General features: G+C 38.2%; 1 protein-coding gene across 5 annotated transcripts in view; it reads left to right on the top strand.

Moving 5' to 3' along the window:
- The window catches only part of MCF2L (MCF.2 cell line derived transforming sequence like), a 156,304-nt gene that overhangs the window by 9,302 nt on the left and 126,805 nt on the right, over nucleotides 1-20,197 (top strand). For 4 of the 5 annotated variants that reach the window (XM_027884620.1, XM_027884622.1, XM_027884625.1 and 1 more), the window contains exon 2: nucleotides 1,378-1,576. In XM_027884620.1, the coding sequence (XP_027740421.1) occupies nucleotides 1,399-1,576 (178 nt within the window). In that variant the 5' untranslated portion in view covers nucleotides 1,378-1,398. Of the gene's footprint in view, nucleotides 1-1,377; nucleotides 1,577-13,195; nucleotides 13,345-20,197 lie in introns of those variants that run through there. The other variant, XM_027884623.1, reaches the window with a different exon arrangement.

Genomic DNA, 20,197 nt, shown 5'->3' with positions numbered 1-20,197 from the left:
TGGATCTGGACAAGCTCGAGAAGTGGCCCCATGGGAATCTCATGCAGTTTAACAAGACCAAGTGCAAGGTGCTGCACCTTTTCAGCCTATAGGAGAGACCTTACAGCACCTTCCAGCACCTGAAGGGAGCCTACAGGAAGTTTGGACAGGGACTTTTTACAAGGACATGGAGTGATAGGAAGCGGTAATATTTTTAAACTGAAGGAGAGTTGATTTTAGATTAGATTTAAGAAAGGTTTTTTTAAAATGGGATGGTGAGAACACAAAACAGGTTGCCCATAGAGGTGGTAGATGCCTCATCCCTGGAAACATTCATGGTCAGGTTGGATGGGGCTCTAAGCAACCTGATTGAATTGAAGGTGTCCCTACTCAAGGCAGGAGCATTGGATTAGGTGACTTCTAAAAGATCTCTTTCAACCCAAACTATTCAATGATTCTACTTGGCAAAGTTCCCAAATACCTTTTAGAAACTGCTAAGTATTAGGAAAGATCAAGCTGTTTCTTCATGTAGAAGAAATAATTTACAGTTAATGATGATTTAGTTATAATTTCAAGAAGGTGATTTTTGTTCATGTTAAAAAATACCGAAAAAACCCACCCCTGTAGTTCTCTGGCAAAAACTGAGAAACCTGCAGGTGTTTAAGAACATACTACCTCTCTTACTTTTAAGCACATATAATAATTCTGCAAATCAGCTCTTTCTAGGCTAAGGGAACTGTTGCCTCTTCCTTCTGCTCAGGGAGAGGGCAGCCCCAAAGGACCTGGGTGCTGTGTCAGAAACCAAGTCTTCTCTTCCTGCCATATTTCAAGTGTCAAGGTTTCATTCAGTTGATCTGTTTACGAAAATTTTGAACTGTAATTTCAGCTCCCCATGTAATGGGAATAGTAGTATCTTGTTCTTTTTTAATTATTATTATTTTTTTCTTACATTATTTCACTTTTTGACAGTTTTCTGGGGTGTTCTTTCACCTAGTTAAAACTGAGTTTTGGAAGGTTTGCTTTTAAGACATGTAATGACTTGTTCTACTGGAAATACAGAGTGATAATGATTTTTTTTGTCTTTATGAGGTTGTTATTAAAATCATATGTGATTTGATATTTGTATATTGTTTGTTTGGGGTTTTTTCATTAGCTTCCTGACCTAAGATATAAGCATTTTAAGAAACTACAGGGGACTCTTGAAGTTTTTACTTTTTGAAGTTTTTACTATAACATGTACGGTTGTTATGTAAACTGCATATTTTTTCTTCAAATAAAATGAAGATATGATATATATAACTCTCAGTCTTAACACTATTTGAGCGTTTTCTTTCAAGGACCTAGCTTTTTTCCTGATGTTTTGCAGAAAGTGATTTTCTGTTTGTTTTTAAATTTTAGAAATCAGCTTACAGAGTTTTCATGTCTGACTACTGGTATCGGACCCTGATCCTGTGCAAAGAAACTGGAAGCTGCAATTGTTTTGCAACAGCCAACCAGCCTAATGAAGAGAAAGAAGAAGATACGAACCATCAGGTTGTGGTGTCAGATGTCATGCAGCTTGTGCAAGAGAAGCAGGAGGTGCCAGAAAGCACAGCAGGTGAGAAAAATTTAGTATATTTTGAAATTGCCTAGCTGGCTGCCAAACTGTATTTAGGAGAGGACTGATGGCTTCAATAATTTTAGCAATGGTGTCTCTGGCAAGGAGAGTAGGGCAGGATCCCAAGTAAAGGAATAGCTGAGGAGGAGCTCGGAGGAGAGCTCCTCCACTTGGAGGAGGCTGATGTCACCACAAAAACAAATGTTTAATAGCAGCCAGTGAAGACTTGGACTCAGGAGGGCTGATGCTTGTTATAAGAAATTAAAATAATTCTATGAAGTAATTTAGTTTAGCAAAAAATAGGCATCCCAGAGAAACCTGACCTACCTTCCTACAGTTTTTAAGTCATAGTGTTGAAACTGCTGAGGAGAAAGTACAAAATACCTCTGCACTGTGTCACATTGCTTTTGTGGCTGTGGTCCATAAGCAGAAAACTAGTAAGCTCTACTTTATAGTTACTGGGACTAAGAATACGTGGGTTTGTTGTATTTTTTTGACTCCATCTGAGCTTATATTTACCCATGCAGGAGCTTGTTGTATTCATATGTGAACTGTGTGACCTTTGCCTTGGTACTAGTGCAGGTGGACTGTAATTTTATTGTTTGATTAGCAGTTGCATCTGATGGTGTTTGGTCTTTATTAACACATCTTCATTTCCTTTTTGCAAATTTGTTTTTATAAAGCCTCGTAGGTAATTAAAAAATACCTTCGCATATTAATGCAAACCTCTCTGGAGGTTTGGAAGCTGGAAGGATGATCCAAAACCGGAAAGGTGAAATTCACTTAGATGCCATTTTGCATTTGATACACAATTATAAGGCAGGATATGACTCCTTTGTCCTAAGAGGAAAAAAAGCTTGTTCGTTCAGCTGTAATGAGCTAATGATGTTGGTGCTACTACAGAATGACTCATATTCTGCTCTGACTTCACAGGAAGTAGTGATTAGGGTAATCATTTTACTTGTGTACTAGTGATGTTTCACCAGAGTATGACATTTCTTTTGAAGGCAACAAGGAAAGATGCAAAAAACCCTGCAGTAATTCCACAAAATGATGTCAGAGTTGGTCAGATATGATTTATGTGGAAATAAGGAGGGTGTATCTAGACTGCAAGAGAAAACTGAAAGGAGAACACTCATATTTGGACTTTATAGTGGAGATCTTTGTAAGTTATGGAAGAAGGTGGTCATGTGCTTGTTTTAATTTTCTTGTTGTCCATATGTTCTAGAGTAACAGTAAGAAAATGTGAATTTGATTTCTGCAGAGAAGATTCATACCAAATTAGGAGAATTGTTAAACAGGATACTTAAAGAGCTTGCACAGTCTCTAGCCTGTTCTTAATGAAATCTCTACTGAAAGAAACCAGTAGGAGGTGAGCTAGGTGTACTTGATTTCATCGCATTGCTTTAAGCTAGGCTAAGAGGACTGTGCTGCTGTGATGGAAGAAGAAACAACAAAGTCCTGGGAAGGCAGGCCTGGAGTATGAAATCAGAGGAGAGACGGTTCTGTCTTGTTTCGTCTCAGGGATTTAAAATGGGAAATTACTGCTCTTCCTCTCCAGAAATTCGGGGCAGAGCTGTGCTGGGCTCAGATGAAGGTGCATGTGTATTCTCTGTTGAAGTATCAGTGAGTTAATGGTTGGCCTGTTGATCTACAAAAGAAGCTTAGTAAGCTGCACAGATCAGAATGAAAGCAGTGAAGGCAGACCAGGAACTGAGTCTATACATACACTTTCTAGGTATGAGGCTGCCTATAACAACCTACACAGACTTGGCTGTGCTAATTTCACTTTTAGCTGTGGCTGCTGAACTTCTCTCACTGTAGTGTACGTGAAAAGGATATGAGGTTTAGTGAAAGAAGTTCTGGATCAAGTTTCCTGGCCTGAGATGTAGCAGATTTTTCATTGTAGATTACATCCATACCTGGCTTGACAGCTGAATTGCAAGTCATTAATTGAAACTGAAAAGCACACGATGATATACTCTTTATGCCTGAAAAAAGTGGAAGAAAAGGCAATAAAAAAAAGACAATAGTGTATGGACTGGGAAAGCAGCTTTTCCAGAACTAGGCAGAGACTACATGAGAAACTTAGTGATGGATAATTTTCTGCTAGAGTTAATAAACTTTAAAACTAAATGAAGTATGAAAGCTCTTCTTGTGTCATAATTAATACCAGGTTTTCTAGTATTGAGGATTGAATGAATCATTATGTTTGTGGCCATTTTACTGGGTTTTGATTTTTAACAAATTATTGCTCTTAATTGATGCAGTCTGCATAATAATATTTTCTGACTTTATCAAGGGACTGCTAAAATGAATCTGCTCTGAAAAGAACTACAGTGGCATAACACAGTGAACATTTAAAATGGGTAATTTGTTTGTTGGATATGTGCAGTTGGTGGAATGAGCAGTTGTTTTGCTCTAGGTTTAATACTTATCCAAATATTTATTTCAGGAAAAGAAGCAAGTATTTCTTGTGGTTGGTAAAGAGAGCCATAGTCCCTTGTTCTGTGAAGCTAAGCCTTATAGTTTTGTGAGAAAAAGCAGAAAGAGAAATATTGTTGCGGAAGATAAACTCCAACAATGTTGGAGTCTTCTCCCTTCTCTATTTTTGGCTTTGAAAGCAAATGTGAGTGTTCTTAGTCTCTCATGAAGACTAATAATACTGTATGATGGAGAGCATCTTGCTGCTCTTCATTAAACCATATGTTGCTGTTACTGAAGTTTTAATTCCCTCCTCCTCCCCAGGAACTCATCTGCTGTGCTATTGATACTATATTAGCAGCAATAGTTTCACTACAGTGTCTTCCTTGAAGTTATAATTAAGATCAGGTCTTCATTGTGTCTGCAAGTTTGCACACAGAGAGAACATACTGCATCTTGAAAGCTTTAAAAGTTGAGCTTGAAAGCAATAGATGAAGCAGCATGCAAAATTCAGCTTGAGGCAGAGCACAACCGAGATGGACGCATGATAATTAATGTCAGATCAACTTGTGTGTTCTCTTGCCTCATTTCAGATTGTGTGTGTAATACATCCTTCCCCCTCGTCTTCAGCAGAGGTTGAAAAATGGAAGTATCCTGGAGAAAGGATGGGGCATGAAAGACAGTCACAACTAAGTCCTTAAAAATAATTAAAAAAAAAAAATGGCAGTATTACTGTAATTTCTTAGTGCCTGTAATGTTCAACCTGTCTGGCGTTGGACTTCAGGAGTGCTGCACTTGGAGGCCTATTTACATAACAACAACTTTTGTTTTGTTTTTTAAATTGGGCTTTTCTGCTCTAGAGATTTCCCTTTCAAATTATTTCTAATTTTTGTTTGTTTGTTTGTTTGTTTTCTCTGTTGAGTTCCGGTATGTTTGGAATGTAATCTTTTCACACAGGGTTTTTCAGCCTTCTGCCATGATGCAGTGAGGAAGCAGAGGAACTATCTTTTGTGTTAGCAAGATTTGCTAATGTTACATCATAGTGATTGCTGATGCAGTAGCCATGAGGGTGCTGTAGTCAAAGCTTTTACAAAAGTGAGGGACTATCAAGGCTCTGCCCAGGTTTTGAGGAATCCAAGAATACATGTGACAACTGACTGAAGTCTCCTTGGTCCAAACTTAACCCAAGATGACATACTTCATGAATAGGAAAACATTTTTTTAAACAATTTTAAGTTATAAAATGTGTGCCTTTTTAGCATTTTACCTGATTTTTAGCTTTTTTTTGTGTGAGAAATTACAAGGCAGATGAGAAGACAGCAACGTGACTGTGATGTGCCAATTCTAACACTTGTAACAGTGCTGCAAAACACACTGTCAGCTGTTGTACTCACAGGCACTTGAAATGCTCATCTGTTACATTCATGTCCTCTTGCGTGATGTCATCTCACAATGTTAAATTACAGTGTTTTCCACACATAAACACCTTTTTAGGTACTGGAACAGTATGGTCAGGTTACATTATCACGACCACTGATGACTCGTCATCTGCACCAGGGTGGGGAAAAAACAACATGTTGTTTCTTAACCACTTGTATATCCTGGTAACTCCAGTTATGCTCTGAACCCATAGTGTAACTTCAGTTATACTTATTAGCCCCTTGACTCCACTAGTCAGAACTGCATAAATACAAGATTTCAATAGCAATGTACAACAGAAACATTGTAGGTATACATTGTTATAATAATTACACTGTTTCAAATTAAATGACTTTTCAGTAAAACAGCAGCTAACGCTGTTTGGATCCAGTCCTTTCTATTCCTCAAGTTCTACCTTTAAAAAATCTTAATTAAAAAATAAGAAAACTAAAATTTATCTTAGAAACCGCTCTTACTGGTAGCTAAAAGAGTGTCATTACACAAATGAAGGACTTCTCCCCAAAAATGTAATTTATTTGAAAAGTTCCTTGATTTTTGGAGGTGTTTGATATTTAATGTGATAAAGGTTCTTGGAGAATATCTCACTAGAATTTTAATTTTAGTTGGCAAAGCCGTGTACATTACAGCATACTTTAAGTAACAACTTGATGAAAAGCTTTTTTTCAGGGGATATCATATAAACTACATATAGATAACTTATATAGTAGATATATAAGTACTAGATATATAGGTAACATATACTAAATGTAAAAATGAGCTATGGAGAGGTATTTTGGTAATGTCAGCAGTAAAATTCAGAGTGTGTGTGTATATCTGTGTGCATATATATATATGTCTGTAATTTGGTGCCACACTTGATGAATTTTCAGTTCAGCTAGCAGGTACATGTGAAAAATGAGGCTTGTTTGCATCCTCAAACACCCCTCCCCCAATTAAAATGTTATGTTAAAAGCAATATTTGTGAGGCAGTTGGAGATTTCCTCTTGTTTGGAATATCTGTATGCAGCTACAACACAACTGCTTTTTTCCATGGTAGTGACACTGTCATCTGATTAACGCTGGTACGTCTTCTGTGGAATGAAGATGGCATTATACACTTCTCAGCCTGTCCGTGCAGGTGCTAAATAGCCCATGACGTTTCTTACCTTTAAATACAAGCCAACCAGGGCAGGAGTCCCTAAGCTATAATACACAAGCCACTTAGTGATACACAGTCCAGCACGTAGCTGGGAGCTATTGTTGTCCCAGGTGGCATCTGTCACAATGCTCAAGAAGGGGGAATTCAGGATTTATCTTCTGTTTTACAAAGTGGTTCTGGGTCGTTCACCACGACCATTGGCAGAGAAGAGTATTTGTTTTGCTGTATGCTTCTCTTTGCCTTCTTGGTGACAGTGGATTGTCCCTAAAAGACCAGATGTGTTACACTCTGGAGCTTTTAAGTATATTCATGTGGAGCTTTGTGTTGGTACTGGTAGTCTGATTGATGTGAGTGCACGTTCAAGCAAGATACAGCAGATATGTGTGCACAGTTAGCATTTCCCGATGTTCAAGGCTATTTGCTTACAGTGGAACTCAGTTTTATAAATAAATGTCTTTACAAGCCTGTTCCTTTATTGCCTGCTGTAGGACTGGTACCAGTCTCAGCACAAGCCAGTGTTTTTATGTGTTAGTTAAAGGGTCTGTTTTTTATTAAAACTGAGTTTCTACTGAAGGAATTTGGCAAATTCTTATGAGCTTAACTTTTTAAAATGAGACAGGTTTAAAGCTAATTGGAATAATCTATCTAACATGGAAAAGAGAACCCTTGCATGGTAAACCTTCTGTATTGTGTTGCTGCTTTGAGTAATAGAGCAGTGAAATCCAGTCTGATTAAAATCAGTAGGAGTCTTGTCAGGATTTTCTTCTTAAGACTTCTAAGCTATGCAGGTTAACCAGCCTCTTAAATGAAATTAATATTAGACATCTTACTCTAATTCCTTATTTCCTGGGAATTGCAGCAAATATGGAACATATAAAATTAACTTAATGCTCAGCTAGTAAAATTCAGTTCAAGAAGTCAGAGCAGAAAAGCTTCGTTAGTGTAAAAAGGCACTGCCAGCTGAAAATGAGCTATGGAGAGGTATTTTGGTAATGTCAGCAGTAAAATTCAGAGTGTGTGTGTATATCTGTGTGAACATATATATGTCTGTAATTCACTGCCACACTTGATGAACTTTCAGTTCAGCTGCTGCTTGCTGAAAAGATTATTTTCAGGAAATTGTCCTGCCTGAAATTCCTCTTAGCCTTTATCAAAGGTGTGAAAGCAGTTTTAATTTTTTATTCAAAGTTCTCTGAACTCAGTTGAGGAAGATTTTACAGAGATGTTCCAAGTGACATGTGCTGTAATGGCTTATCCATCACAACTTTGGAAATACCTTTGCTGCATTGTTACACTTCCTTCTACTTTTTCCCTGTTTTCTGCTATAATGAGCAGCCCAGTCACAGCATTTATTTTTCCATATTTATTCTCCCATTTCCTAGAGAGTGATTTGCTTCTCAGAAAGAGTTTGGCTGGGGTTCCTTTTTTAGCTGGAGGTCACATGAACTTGGGAGGTACAGCTGGAATTCTACCTTCATTTCACTGCCCGTTCTGTGCTTGGAGAGCTCCTTGCCAAGGGAGAGGCAAACAGCAATTATCTGTACAAAGAAGCAAGGACTTTTTAAGATTAAGTTACGGGGAAACTATAGCTGCTTTGTTCTGCATGATGTTCAGAACACTTCCATGGTAAGATGTGATGAATGTAAACTGAAATTTGGAGTTTCCTCAAATAGTGGTGTTTTTATGTGACATAGGGAGAGATGAAGTTATTCTCCAGCAAAATACAGCAAGGGAAAGTTAATACAACTTTCTTGGATTTATATATTTTAATATTATGTAGTTATAGATGTACTTTTGTTTATAATCTATTTGGAATATATAACCATTTAATCAGAAGAGAAAGCAATAACAGTTTATTATGAAAATTTATAGCTTTCGTGATGCATCTGGATGTAACAAATCTTTCTCGTTTGATGTAAAACATGCTTTGTTTTTCAGGAATTGTTAGTGCAGGATGAAGCCTCAGATACTTGCTGAAACTAAACCAGGAAAGCTATGTCAATTCTGTTTAATCTCTGACATTAGTACCTTTGTGCTTTTGGTGCCTCAGGTGGCTCCAAAGAAATTGGAAAAGTGCCTAAGCAGCAGTATCATTGAAATTCAGGAAGGGCTACATGTCTAACCTGTTTGGGCATTCTGTAAATCCCATTTTCCTGCATCTGTAGTCAGTGGATATCTTTGCAAATCTGCTTGATTATAATATCCAAACAGAAAAACCCCAAACTCTGTATTAAAAATTGGCTTATTCTTCTATATGGGCAGGGGATGCTTTCTGGATTTGGCACTTGCTCCTTCGGCCATGAAGATGGAGAAGTTGTGAATGTAAATGATGGGTCTTGGATAGGTGCAATAGAAACCATCTGAGTGACAGTGTTTCACATGCTGCCTTAATGTCATTTCAGGATCATTTACATATCTGTAGGGTAAAATGTGGTGGGGTTAGACAGACTCACTGTGCAGGACCGTTTGTCATGGAAATGAATTGCTTTGCCTCAGTTCTAGCCAGTCCCCAGATTAGATGTTGGGCTCAGTTGTTGCCTCTGGCACTGAGGAATTACTCAGGGCTGTTTCATGCAAATGTACAGATTTGCTGGGGTTAATCAGATGCACTCTCTTTCAGTGTTTAGAACGTCAAAGTCACTGCAAAGGAGGAGGGTATTTTGGTAACATTAGTAGAAAATAATAAAATACTGATTTTTTTTTCAAGTCTAGTTTTGCTTTTTTGCTATAGTTGCAAGTATTTATGCCCACAACTAAGGTGCTTAGAAATCTTTCTACCACTGAAAAGAAAGCTCTCTAGTAATTCCTTTGTTTGCTGTTTTCAGGTATAATCTGAAGACTGGAGGCATACTGATATGGCTGGGTTTCTTGGATGCTGAAAATTGTGCTGGTTTTAAGTTGACCAGAACTGATTAAAAACCTTTTCCTTCAGCTGTAGATACTGTGTTTAATTGCTAGAGGCTGAAGAGAGTTTAATTTGGGCAATTTAAGTTGCTTAATGGTAAATATTATTTTCTCAGCTCAGCTTACCATATCTGCTTAAGTCTATTTGTTGATCATAGGGTACATTAGAAAAATTGTGATTCTTTAAAATTGTTTATTGCACGTAACTAGATTATTGCTTACAGTCTTAAAATGTCATCTAAACTAATTATTCAACAGACTAATATAATTTCAATTGACTGTTGCTAAACAACTCCATATAGAGAAGAGGGAAGTAAATTTGATATTGCATCTGGAGTCTGTCAGTTCAAACTTTCCACTGTTAAATTTGTGCGACCTGGGGAAAGGAACTTCTGCTGATTACTAAGTGTGTGGAAGAAGGACGGGGGGGGGAAGGCTTTGAGGTATCCCTGTGACATGTGTCACTTCCATCCAAAAATCATCTTGGGGAAAAAACAGCTACACTGAAAATGATGGATTGAATGGAAAATAAGCCACCTGGGATTAACTGCTGCCAAGAAAACATGTCCAAAAGGTGAAGGTTTTAGGGAAACCACATCAGTGTTGCTCTGCTGAGGTTGCTGTGAGCTACAGAGCAGGTCCTTTAAAACCAGATAGTCTTACTACCAGCTTCTATTTCCAGTAAAGTGTGCAGACACATGCATGAGGCCTTTTATGTGCAGAGAAGGTATTGGGAACCTATGTAATGCTGTCTGGAATTGCCAAAAAAATCCACTTGAAACAAGACTGGTGGGCCTAGAAGCAGCGTCAGCTCTCTTCGTGCTGCCTGAAGTCCTCTTCACTAGAACTCCGTGTCGAGGAGAAATTTTTTCGAGGAGAAATACTGGAAGTTTCTTTTTTCCACATAGGCTGGGCTTCTAGTTAGAGAATCAGGGGGACAATAGGAAAAAAAATGCCATGTTACACATGTTGAGCCATTGTACTCTTTTCCCCCTCTGTACTACCGCTTATTTTGAGAAACACCTCATTTTAGAACATGCAGTGTATGTTATAGAACCACACTAGGTACTGAAATTTGCTGTTCTGTGTCCTGTAATGTGCCTCTGTAGTTTCAGTGCAGAGCAGTGGTATGTGGTGTATTGTATACCCTGGCACACTTCATTCTACAGAAATGGCCTTTGCCTGCCCTTTTCACTGTTGCAAAACACATTTACATAGGATGAGAGTTTGTAGCCAGGACTGATCCCAAAGGGAGCAGTTGGGTTGTCTTCCTGTTTAACCAACTGGTGGGGCTCCAGCAGGGCTGCTGGACTTGCTGTAGCTCATTGCACTGCAAAGAAGAAAAGGCTTACCAGGGGCAAGCAGGACAGAACAGTGCCAGTGGTGCTCGTGGTGCTTTGGTAGCATTTGGATGTTTTAATTACACCCAAGATGGTGTAATTCCTTCAGTAATTTTTCTGATGAGGACTGAGCTACCTCATCATGGGTCCACTTCCCTTTGCCCAGAGCTGCTGGCTTCCTTCAGAAGGCTGTATTTAGTTTGGGATGTGTGATGCTCTTGAGCTGCTACATGTGCCCAGCATACACCTTGCCTGGCCTTTCAAATGGTAGGATAGTCAGCTTCATGGAGGCTGGGTAAAAAGGCATTGGGGTTCCCAACATGTCATAGCAAAGGGGTTGGAGCACTTGTCCACAGAAAGAGTGCTCCTGAGTTTCCTTCTCAGCCTGGAAATCTGGGTGGATGCTCAGTTGACTGCCTGCTGGGCTCTTCTTGGATGAAGAATCCGTGTTGAAGGAGCGAAGATTCACTAAACCAGAGGGGGTGGCAGCATGGGGAAACACTTTTTGCTGATGCCTGAGGCCCCAAGTTGTAAAATGAAAGTCTTGAGTTTTGCTCTCTGTTTCCAGTAGAATTTATACATCTAATGAAGAATTCTTGATTTGGGATGCACAGTGAGTGCTTGGAATAGGGATCCTGTTCTCATTTGGTTCCATTTTAAAGAAGGAATTGTGCAGATGTCAAAAGCTGGGCAAGGGATATGATTGTGAACCCTGATCATGGTGTGTGCCTTTCAGCAGGCAGATTAAGTACCAGTTTCTGCAGAAGGGCACAAGAAAGGATCAGGCTGAGCTGCCCCTGTCATTTTCTTTGTCTTGCTTAGGTGAGCCTGTCAGAAATGTGGATTGTCCTGTGTCCCTCTATTATTGTGTTCCAATTAATGGAATTTAGACCCTGGTAGATTCTATTATGGAAGGCAAATGCTGGGTGTTATAAGGCCAAAGTCCTCTGGAATCCTTGTTTTGAGCATTTAATAAGTTCGCATGTGTTCATCTTGTTCTTTGTGAAGTTTTGAAGAACTTCTGCTTGGTCTGATCTGGTTGGTTATTAGTCACTGCTGTTTGGTTGGTACTAGTTTAGTGGAGGTTTCTCTATTTATTTATTTTGAAAATCTGTGCAATTGCTTAACAAAGAGGAAAAATAGATTTTAACAGCAAAAAGGTTTATAATAAAACTCTTCATTGCATGAACTTTAAGAATATTTGAATACTTCTACTGGCAGATTTCTTGCCAACTAGTTCTGTTAGCCCAGTGTATCTTATATTTCTAAATGTAATATTTTATGTGTATATGTGATATGTTATCTCCAAAGGGCAACAAGAAGTCGCCACTGTTCTTTCGTCCATCTTTTTGTTGGGTTTGTTTTCCCTTTGGGAGAGGTGAATAGAGAGCAAAAGCATATTTAAAAGTTTAGTTCCTTTCTGGTTTCACAGTGACCACTGTGCCCAGAGACAGATGCTCTAAGTATTGCACGCCACTGTGCCTGGCCCTTTAATCTCTTCTAAGAAATTGAATCTTGCCCTTCCATGCCCAGTAGATGCTGCTGTTGAATCAATAACGCTGAAAGAGGACAAGTGGAAAAAAACTTTCAGAGCTCAGAGGATATGGTAAATATTCTGGTATCTTATTATGAGAAAAGGGGCTAATGTAAAAAAAAATATATATATATATCTTGCCTTGAGAATCTGTAGCATAAATGAGGAGTAAGCATTGTGTGCATAACTGAGTTACAGGTTTAATATCCTATGAAAGAACTGTATTGAAAGCAGATTTTCTACTTGCATCTCCATTAGGGTTTTATTAAATATTTGGTTTTTTACTTTCATCCTAAGAAGCATGAATCATATCAGTCATGGTGATATCTCTGTATCATGATAGAATTTTGCAAAGGTATGCCAAATGGTCAGAATAGGCATTCCTGCAGCCTCTCCAAAGTCTGCATTGTTTATTTGAAGCTGGAGCCTTGCCTAGTTGTTGAAGCACTTTTTAGGATGAAAACCCATGACAGGGGTGGGCTTTGCACACTTATTGAAGGAGACAATTCAGGGGAGGCAGGTCACTTCTGGAGGGGGGACTGGAGGAGAATAAAGAGGAAAACATTTAAAGGTGCTGTTCACTGTTGAGTAAGGTCATGTGCGGGGGAAGCTTTTCTAAAATTATTTTTTTAATGCAGTCTGGTCATCTAACAGAGTTTGAGAAATAGTTTGTTATTGATACAAAAAACCCCAGTGAATAAAATACTGAGTAGACAAGTAATCTCACTGCTGAATTTTCATTCCCTGGGATATGGGAAAACACCTGCAGCTGCTGATTTCCTTGGTAACAAGTTCACAGCAAAAGCCAAACGCACTACACTGAGCCTCTCAATTTTACTGCATTTGAGAAGAGTTTAACATGCACACTTGGACCTTTTGATTGCGTTTGTTTCTCGAATGCTGTGTCATTTGTGCTGTTCTCCCATAAAATGCCTGATTAAAGAAGATGTGCGACATGCTTTGGATTTTGGATGGAAAAACCAAAAAGGTTGGTATTTACAAGCCTAAACGTGGACTCTGTATGTGTAGGTAAATATTTACTTACAGCAGCTATTTTTCTGAACCCTTATTTTTAAAGTCTTGCCTTCTAAAGCTCAGTGCTATTGTTTGTGTATTGTTGCAATCTTAACTGTTTTTTGGAGCTGGAGATCAGAGTGCTGCTTAAAGCAATTGCTAGTACATTTGCCATATAACAGAATTTTGGCAGGACGTTGGTTTTATTTGTAGTTCATGTAAGTAATTTAAAATGGGATACATGTATGTGTTCTCACAGATGAGTATTTTTGCTCTGACTGTGAGAGGAGTATGATTTCATATATTGTGTTAGAAGATTTTAGTGATGCTTATGATTAGCTTCAACTGTTTGAGCCAGAAATAAATCTATGCAACAGGGTGGTTGTGTAATTATATCAGAACTAATTTAAAATACATTTACTTGTATTATTGAACTTTAAGAAAGAAAAACTCTCTTAAGCAAGTATCGCATAAGAATTAGATTGTTTTTCAGCAGGTGCGTTTAGCACAGCTAAACATATGCGTGTACCTGGGTCACAAGGACATGAGGCAGAAGTCACATTAGTGACTCCCTTTCTGTTCACAAAAGGGTTTCCCATATATATTGAAAAATTAACATACAATACTGAGAAGACTAGGCTGTATGGAAAAACACAACACATGTTGGCAGAACATTGTCAGTAAAGGCAGTAATTCCATAGTGGGATTGCTTCCTAAAATAGGTTTTAAAATGTTTCATAAACTCCTTTTCCTTTCTAAAAAGAGACAGCTGTTCACATGAAATTATGAGTTTAGTCACTAGGCCTTTGTATTTAATGCTTTAAAGAACCGTTGAATCTGAGACCTTACTGTGTTCCCCCCACAGATAATGTTGCCTGTCATTGCTGAGGTATTTCTTTTTAAAAAGTTCTCTCTCTAAAAAAAAAAAGTTTTCATGGACTTTCTTTTATTACTCTTCGCTTTGGGTGCTCTAAGTTACTAGTATTGCATGAGAGTGGTCCGTGTGCTCAGTGTGTACAAACTGAATCTATTTGGGGATTGAGGAGGTTGGAAGTGCAGGCAGATACTGTCTTTTCCAGGAGAAACTGGTCTTTAGTTTTAAATACTGTCCTGCAAATATCAGGAGGAAAGCAAGGAAAGGGACAGAAGTAGAGTGAAAGACTTATTTGTATGTTGTGGCTATTCATTTCTGTTTTCTAAATCCTATCCCTCCCCTCCTTGTTGCCTTTACACATTTAAAAATCTACACAACAAAAAAATTTTTTCTATTGTAAAGCAAACAGTTTTAGTTTCTTGAACACTATGCTGCCTCATTCAATGAAGGCAATAATATTAAATCATTTAATAGCAACTTCTACTTTTTGAGAATTCCTTGCTTGCAGCCCACTGCTAGTTATTCTACAAGATATCCCATTTGCCCATACATGTGACAGTGAAGAGAAATCTGATATTTATAAAGATGAAGTAGGATAACAGTTTTTACATGTATCTTTGTGTTATGGAAAGCTTTTTGATACTTAAAGAATCTCTGACTTCTGTTTTTGATACCACAATTTCCAACATTATTTCCTAGATTGTTTATTGTTATGCATGTCTTTGGTTTTACTCAAAAGAGCCTTCTCGCCAAAGTTACTTATGCTTCTGAGGCAGAGGATCCTACCAATGGCAGATCCAACCACACTAATAATGACAGATGCAAAAGTGACTGTTTCCTTAATGCCTGTCTTGTTTTTCTCTAAAGGGTTGGTTGAGATCTTGAAGGAAGCAAATGGCTCTTAGGGGGGTGCTAATGCAGACCAGTCTGCATGGGCCAAAGAAACTTTTCCTTTCGTGTGTGTTGGTGTGCTTTAGCTAGAGCTTCAAGTCAGGCCTCTATCTACCCTTTGGAATCGCGATTTTAAATTACATTTTAAAATGCTCCCCATTCTCCCCGTTGCTTGTTTTTGCTCTGCTGATGCAGTCACAGCATTAAGTCCTGAAAATGCTCTTTCTCTCAGGTACACAAGTGGGAATGGTGAAGAGGATCTGAATGTTCTTCTTCAGACATCCAGACATTGTCATGAAGTATTCAGGAACATGATTGGAGACTGGTCCATTTTTTATCTGCTGTCTTAGAAAGGGCCATATGGTACCATAATTTTTTCTTTCCTCGAACTCCTTCCCAGGCCCTACATCCTGACAATAATATATGAGCATGTACAATGAAGTACTGTGAGACACTATGGTTTTTGTCTGACATATTAATGTATTTTCCCTTTACTGTCTTGGAACTTTTTCTGTACTTCTCAATTTTTTATTAAATCATATTTTTTTTCAGTGTTATCATAAACAATATGTGATGAGCTGAACCAAAATTGGCACTTAGATGTGCTCTGGGAATCAGCACATCCAAGTTGTACCAAGTCGTGTTTCAGCAGGCATTCAGCTACGGAGCTTTTGACAAAGCTCTGTGCTGCAGTTCAGCCTTCATGTCACAGTTGCAGCTGATGAGTAAACACAGATGGGGAAGTGGCAGAAGTGTGGAATAGGACAGCACTGATGTTTTGAGGCTCTGGGAGGGAGCTGGCAGTTGAAGGAGTGAGTAGTTTTCAGCCTGTTGAAACTGATCTTGTAAAGAGAAGAACTCAGAGCAAAACTTTGCAGAAACAAATTTGAAGTGCTTTAGAAATAGCAAGAGTGTAAAACCTGACATCTTGTGGAAATTTTGTTTCAAACTTTTTTTACATCTTATAAAACATGACATATCTCAACGGACAACAGATACAGTACAAGAACAGCATGTTAACAATTAGCTGTTGAAAATACCAGTGTTGAAGATACTTGAGTGCACTGAGCTGACAGCATTGGATAGGGTTAGAAACAAACATGTCTTGTGAGTTGGAATAGCAAATGGTGTAGTGTATTCTGGGGATGAGTCTCTCTGTGCGCCTGTCCCTCTGTGTTAATCTTTGTGGATTTACAGAGCCAATTCTTCATCGTGGTTGTGATGTGTTTAAAAGTATCTGGACATTATAAAGCTTAAAAAATTATATGAAATTGAAGCCCATGCAACCTCTCATGTGTAATAGATGGTTTGTCAAAAAGCACTTAATTTTACTGCATTTAAAGTTAGTGAAAAACTCTCAGTATGTCATTAAGTTTGTTGTTGATAAGAGAATCCTCTTTATGGATCAGAAATAACTGTAAAAGAGGAAAAATAAGAAAAAGGTATGGCAGTATGTAATCAAAATAACAAGAACCCGTATACACGCTTGCTTACATTTTTCTTTCCAAAGCAGCAACTGTTCAGGACTGTCATCCTTCAAGAAAACTTACAGCCCTACTTCCATAAACCTATTAAAGCAAAAATGCAATCTTTCTGTTTCAAGAAGGTGTGAAGTGATTGTTTTAATGCGTCCTACAATGGAAAGAAATCTAGGTGACATTTCCCTTTCTAACAGCTTTACCATAATGAAGCAGAGAACTATAAACTGAAGACCAGTCATTTTCCTTTACCTACCCTTTATGCAGACTATCTCCTAGAAAAGATTAGTTTAATTTGGCTGGTTTGAGAAGTACCATATTCTGTGAAGAATATTAAATGGAACAAAAAAGGGATCTGAAAATGTTCACTATTTCCTATCCTAAATAAATAAAAAAAAAAAAAAAAAAAAAAAAAAAAAAAAAAAAAAAAAAAAAAAAAAAAAACCAAAAACAAACCAAACCCAGACTCAAAAACAAATTGTGGATGGGACATAGTGATTTTTGCTTGTCAAGAAATGAAAAAGTTGTAACTGCCAAACATTTTTTTCAGAGGCATTTTTTTCTCCCCACTTGGAATCTGCTGCCACTGTTTATAACATCTGCTGTATTAAGCATCCATCAACACAAATAGGAAAATAATACTACTTTATTAACTGAAGGTTGTGTGCAGTAAAATAGGCCTGTTAAGAAAATGTACAGAGACAAGTTTTCAAGCTTTGTTGTGAAAGACACAAAGGTATGATTGAAGGACCTGTGATGAGTGTGAGTGTTCTGCAGCAAGGCTGAGATCTTGCATTCAGCATTGAATTTGTGTTCAGCCTCTTCGGCTGCAGGTGAAATACCCTTGTGGTTCCTGGAAATTATTTTCCAATTTTTAGGTGGTTTTTGAGACTTCTTAAATTTTCCTGTTTGGCATCAAGAGAAAGCCAAGTCCTTTAGCAGTGCTTGAGGTGCAGTCTGGGAGGGAGGCCAGCATCCAGGGCAGAGCAGTACATAGCATTGGGGCAGCACATCTGCCAGAGGTGGGAAAAGGGAAAAGCTTTCTGTCACCCTAAAACTCCACTGAGTGCTATTTTTGGAAAGATGTACAAGTGGAAAAGGGTAATCAAATTTTAAGATACATTCTCTTCCATCCCTGGAGGTATTTAAAAGCTACTTAGATGTGACACTTACGGACACGGTTTAGCGGTGGACTTGGCAGTGTTGAGTTAATGGTCAGACTCAATGATCTTAAAGATCTTTTCCAACCTAAATGATTCTGTGATTTTAAAAATATCCGAATTAAAGTTGACATCCTTCTACTCTGTCCTTTATCTGTGATAAAACTTGTCAGCCTGTACCTCAGAGGGAAGCACTTCAGTTTTACTCTGTGTAATCAAATGGAATAATCTTGGAAATACCCTACTTTTTTATTCTGAGTACTTTTTATATTGCTGATTGTATGTAAAATTAACAATTGTCAGTGGCTGTTAAATATCACTTTTTGTTACAGGGAAATTTCATGGGTGTTTTAAATCTTGACTCTTCAATGGTAGACCTGCTGAACTTTTATGTTTACAGCCAGTTCTTTTGAAATAGGAATTTTTACAAAGTAGGGCACATAATAAAATTTAGACTTTTAATACTCCAAATTTGGACACACATATGATTTGATTTAAAGCCTAACAGTTTTTAGAAGACCTCAAAGGTTTGAGCTTTTAAAAAAGTGTTGGACTCTTCTGGAGGGAAGAAATTATTTTATGATCCTTCATCCTGCATTTCCTTTGAAAAGAAAGTCACCCTGACAACAGAAGACAAAAGATGTGTGTTTTCTGGATCCATTTAATTTCTGCATTTATATATATAATACTAACTCTGTGGAAGAATATGACATCTCTGCATCTATACTCTACCATCTATTTACATCATAATATCTTTCAATATCTGAACCCCTAAAACCAGAGCTCCCTGATATCCATTTTTTTTTAATATGGTTAAACTACTGTGATTTTATTTCTTTAGAGGTTGGAGAGATTTCCCTTGTGTAGCCTTTCCTTTAACTATACATACATGTGCAAGTGCCCCAATGAAGGAAATAACAGCAATGCTTCGTTTCTTTCCATATTACTTCTGTTTGCAGAAAGTTCATTCCCTGTTCACCTTTATGCTTTCTTGGTCTTTGGTCTTCCTAACTTCCTACAGGAAGTGCTTCCTTCATCTATAAAGATTTGTCAGTAAACTTAGAAAGGTAGGGTCTTACTTGGAACTGCGCTGGCAAAAGGCAATACTCATTCATTTATTGCCATGCCTGCTTTTAGAGGAGTGCAGCTGTGGGCACATCTGGATAGTTTATCTCCTCAGACTGGAGAAGGATAAAGGACTGGAGCAGCCCTCAGCTGAGCGGGGGCAGTTGGAGGTGTTAAACTAAATAAACTCTTTCAAGGCTGTTGGCTCTGCAGTGATTACTTAATCCCATGAGGCAAAAAAAAGACGATGAAGAAGAAAACTGAATGAAGCAGTTACTAAGAAACTTGGTGCTCTTTGAAACACAGAAGACCCGTAGAAGAGATTCAAATGATAACTTCATTCAAGCAAGGGAGGCTGGGGAAAAAGAAGATGCTGCCTGTTACTCTAGGAAGTATTGAAACCTGTGATCTGGTCAATCATTTAAAGTTAATTCAGGCTGAAGAGCCTAAGTACAAAACTTCACAGAAGTATGAGGAATGCTGCTCTAGTGGGAAACTGAGATATAGATATGAAAGAAATGAAATAGGGAAGAGTTAGTGGCTAAGCTAAACTTTAAAAACTAATCTTGTTGGATTTTTTGTTTGTTTTGTTGTTTGTGGGTTTTTTTGTTTGTTTGTTTTGTTGTTGTTGGGGCTTTCTGGAAGGAGAGACTAGATTGCAAGTAATAGGAGAGAGAGCAAGATGTTTAGGGAAGAAGACTGCAAGTACTGGGAGCTGGACTGTAGCAAGTCTGGGCTACACTGGAAAGAGGCCGTCAAATAGAGATGACTGTGTTGCATTTCATCCATCTTCCTTTACTTCTCAGCCGTGGACCTAGGCAGTAATGGAAAGGAGGGGAGAGTGAAGCTTTTCCTCTGCTGCTGAGTACTTAGTCTGGCTGCCACCTTGGGCTGGTCCCTGTGTGGAGCGAACACACATGCCAGGTGAGGGAGCGTGGAGAGCAGCTGCTAGGAACTTTTTTTTTCTGTATGGCACTTACTTTCTCAAAGGAAAGTACTGAGGTTGAGGAGACACTGAGGACTTGATGGAGATTTGGTAAATCTATATATTTATAAAAGAGGGCATAATTTTGATGAGATTTCTCTCCTGTGTATCTGAAAGCATCTTTACTCTATGTTCCTATGTGAATGAACCTTGCCTGTAGTCTGGCCTTTTATAACTGAGTGTCAAGTTTTTAAGAAGAAAAGACTTTGATTTTTTTTTTTTTGCTTCCTCCATCTATTTGCTAGGTTCTGTGTATTCCTTTAGATTGTGAATCTAGGAACAGTTTTCTCCTTGTGAAAGAGTGAGGTGTTGCCAAAAACAGAATACTGCCATCTCTGCTTATGAATCCCAGTTTCAAATCCCAGATGCTTTAC

The sequence above is a fragment of the Empidonax traillii genome, unplaced genomic scaffold (assembly GCF_003031625.1).
Source record: "Empidonax traillii isolate 1590-97213 ecotype Southwest subspecies unplaced genomic scaffold, ASM303162v1 scaffold151:size923898, whole genome shotgun sequence".
Classification (NCBI taxonomy): domain Eukaryota; kingdom Metazoa; phylum Chordata; class Aves; order Passeriformes; family Tyrannidae; genus Empidonax; species Empidonax traillii.
Note: the sequence above shows the minus strand (reverse complement) of the source record. Positions and strands in the feature narration are given on the sequence as shown.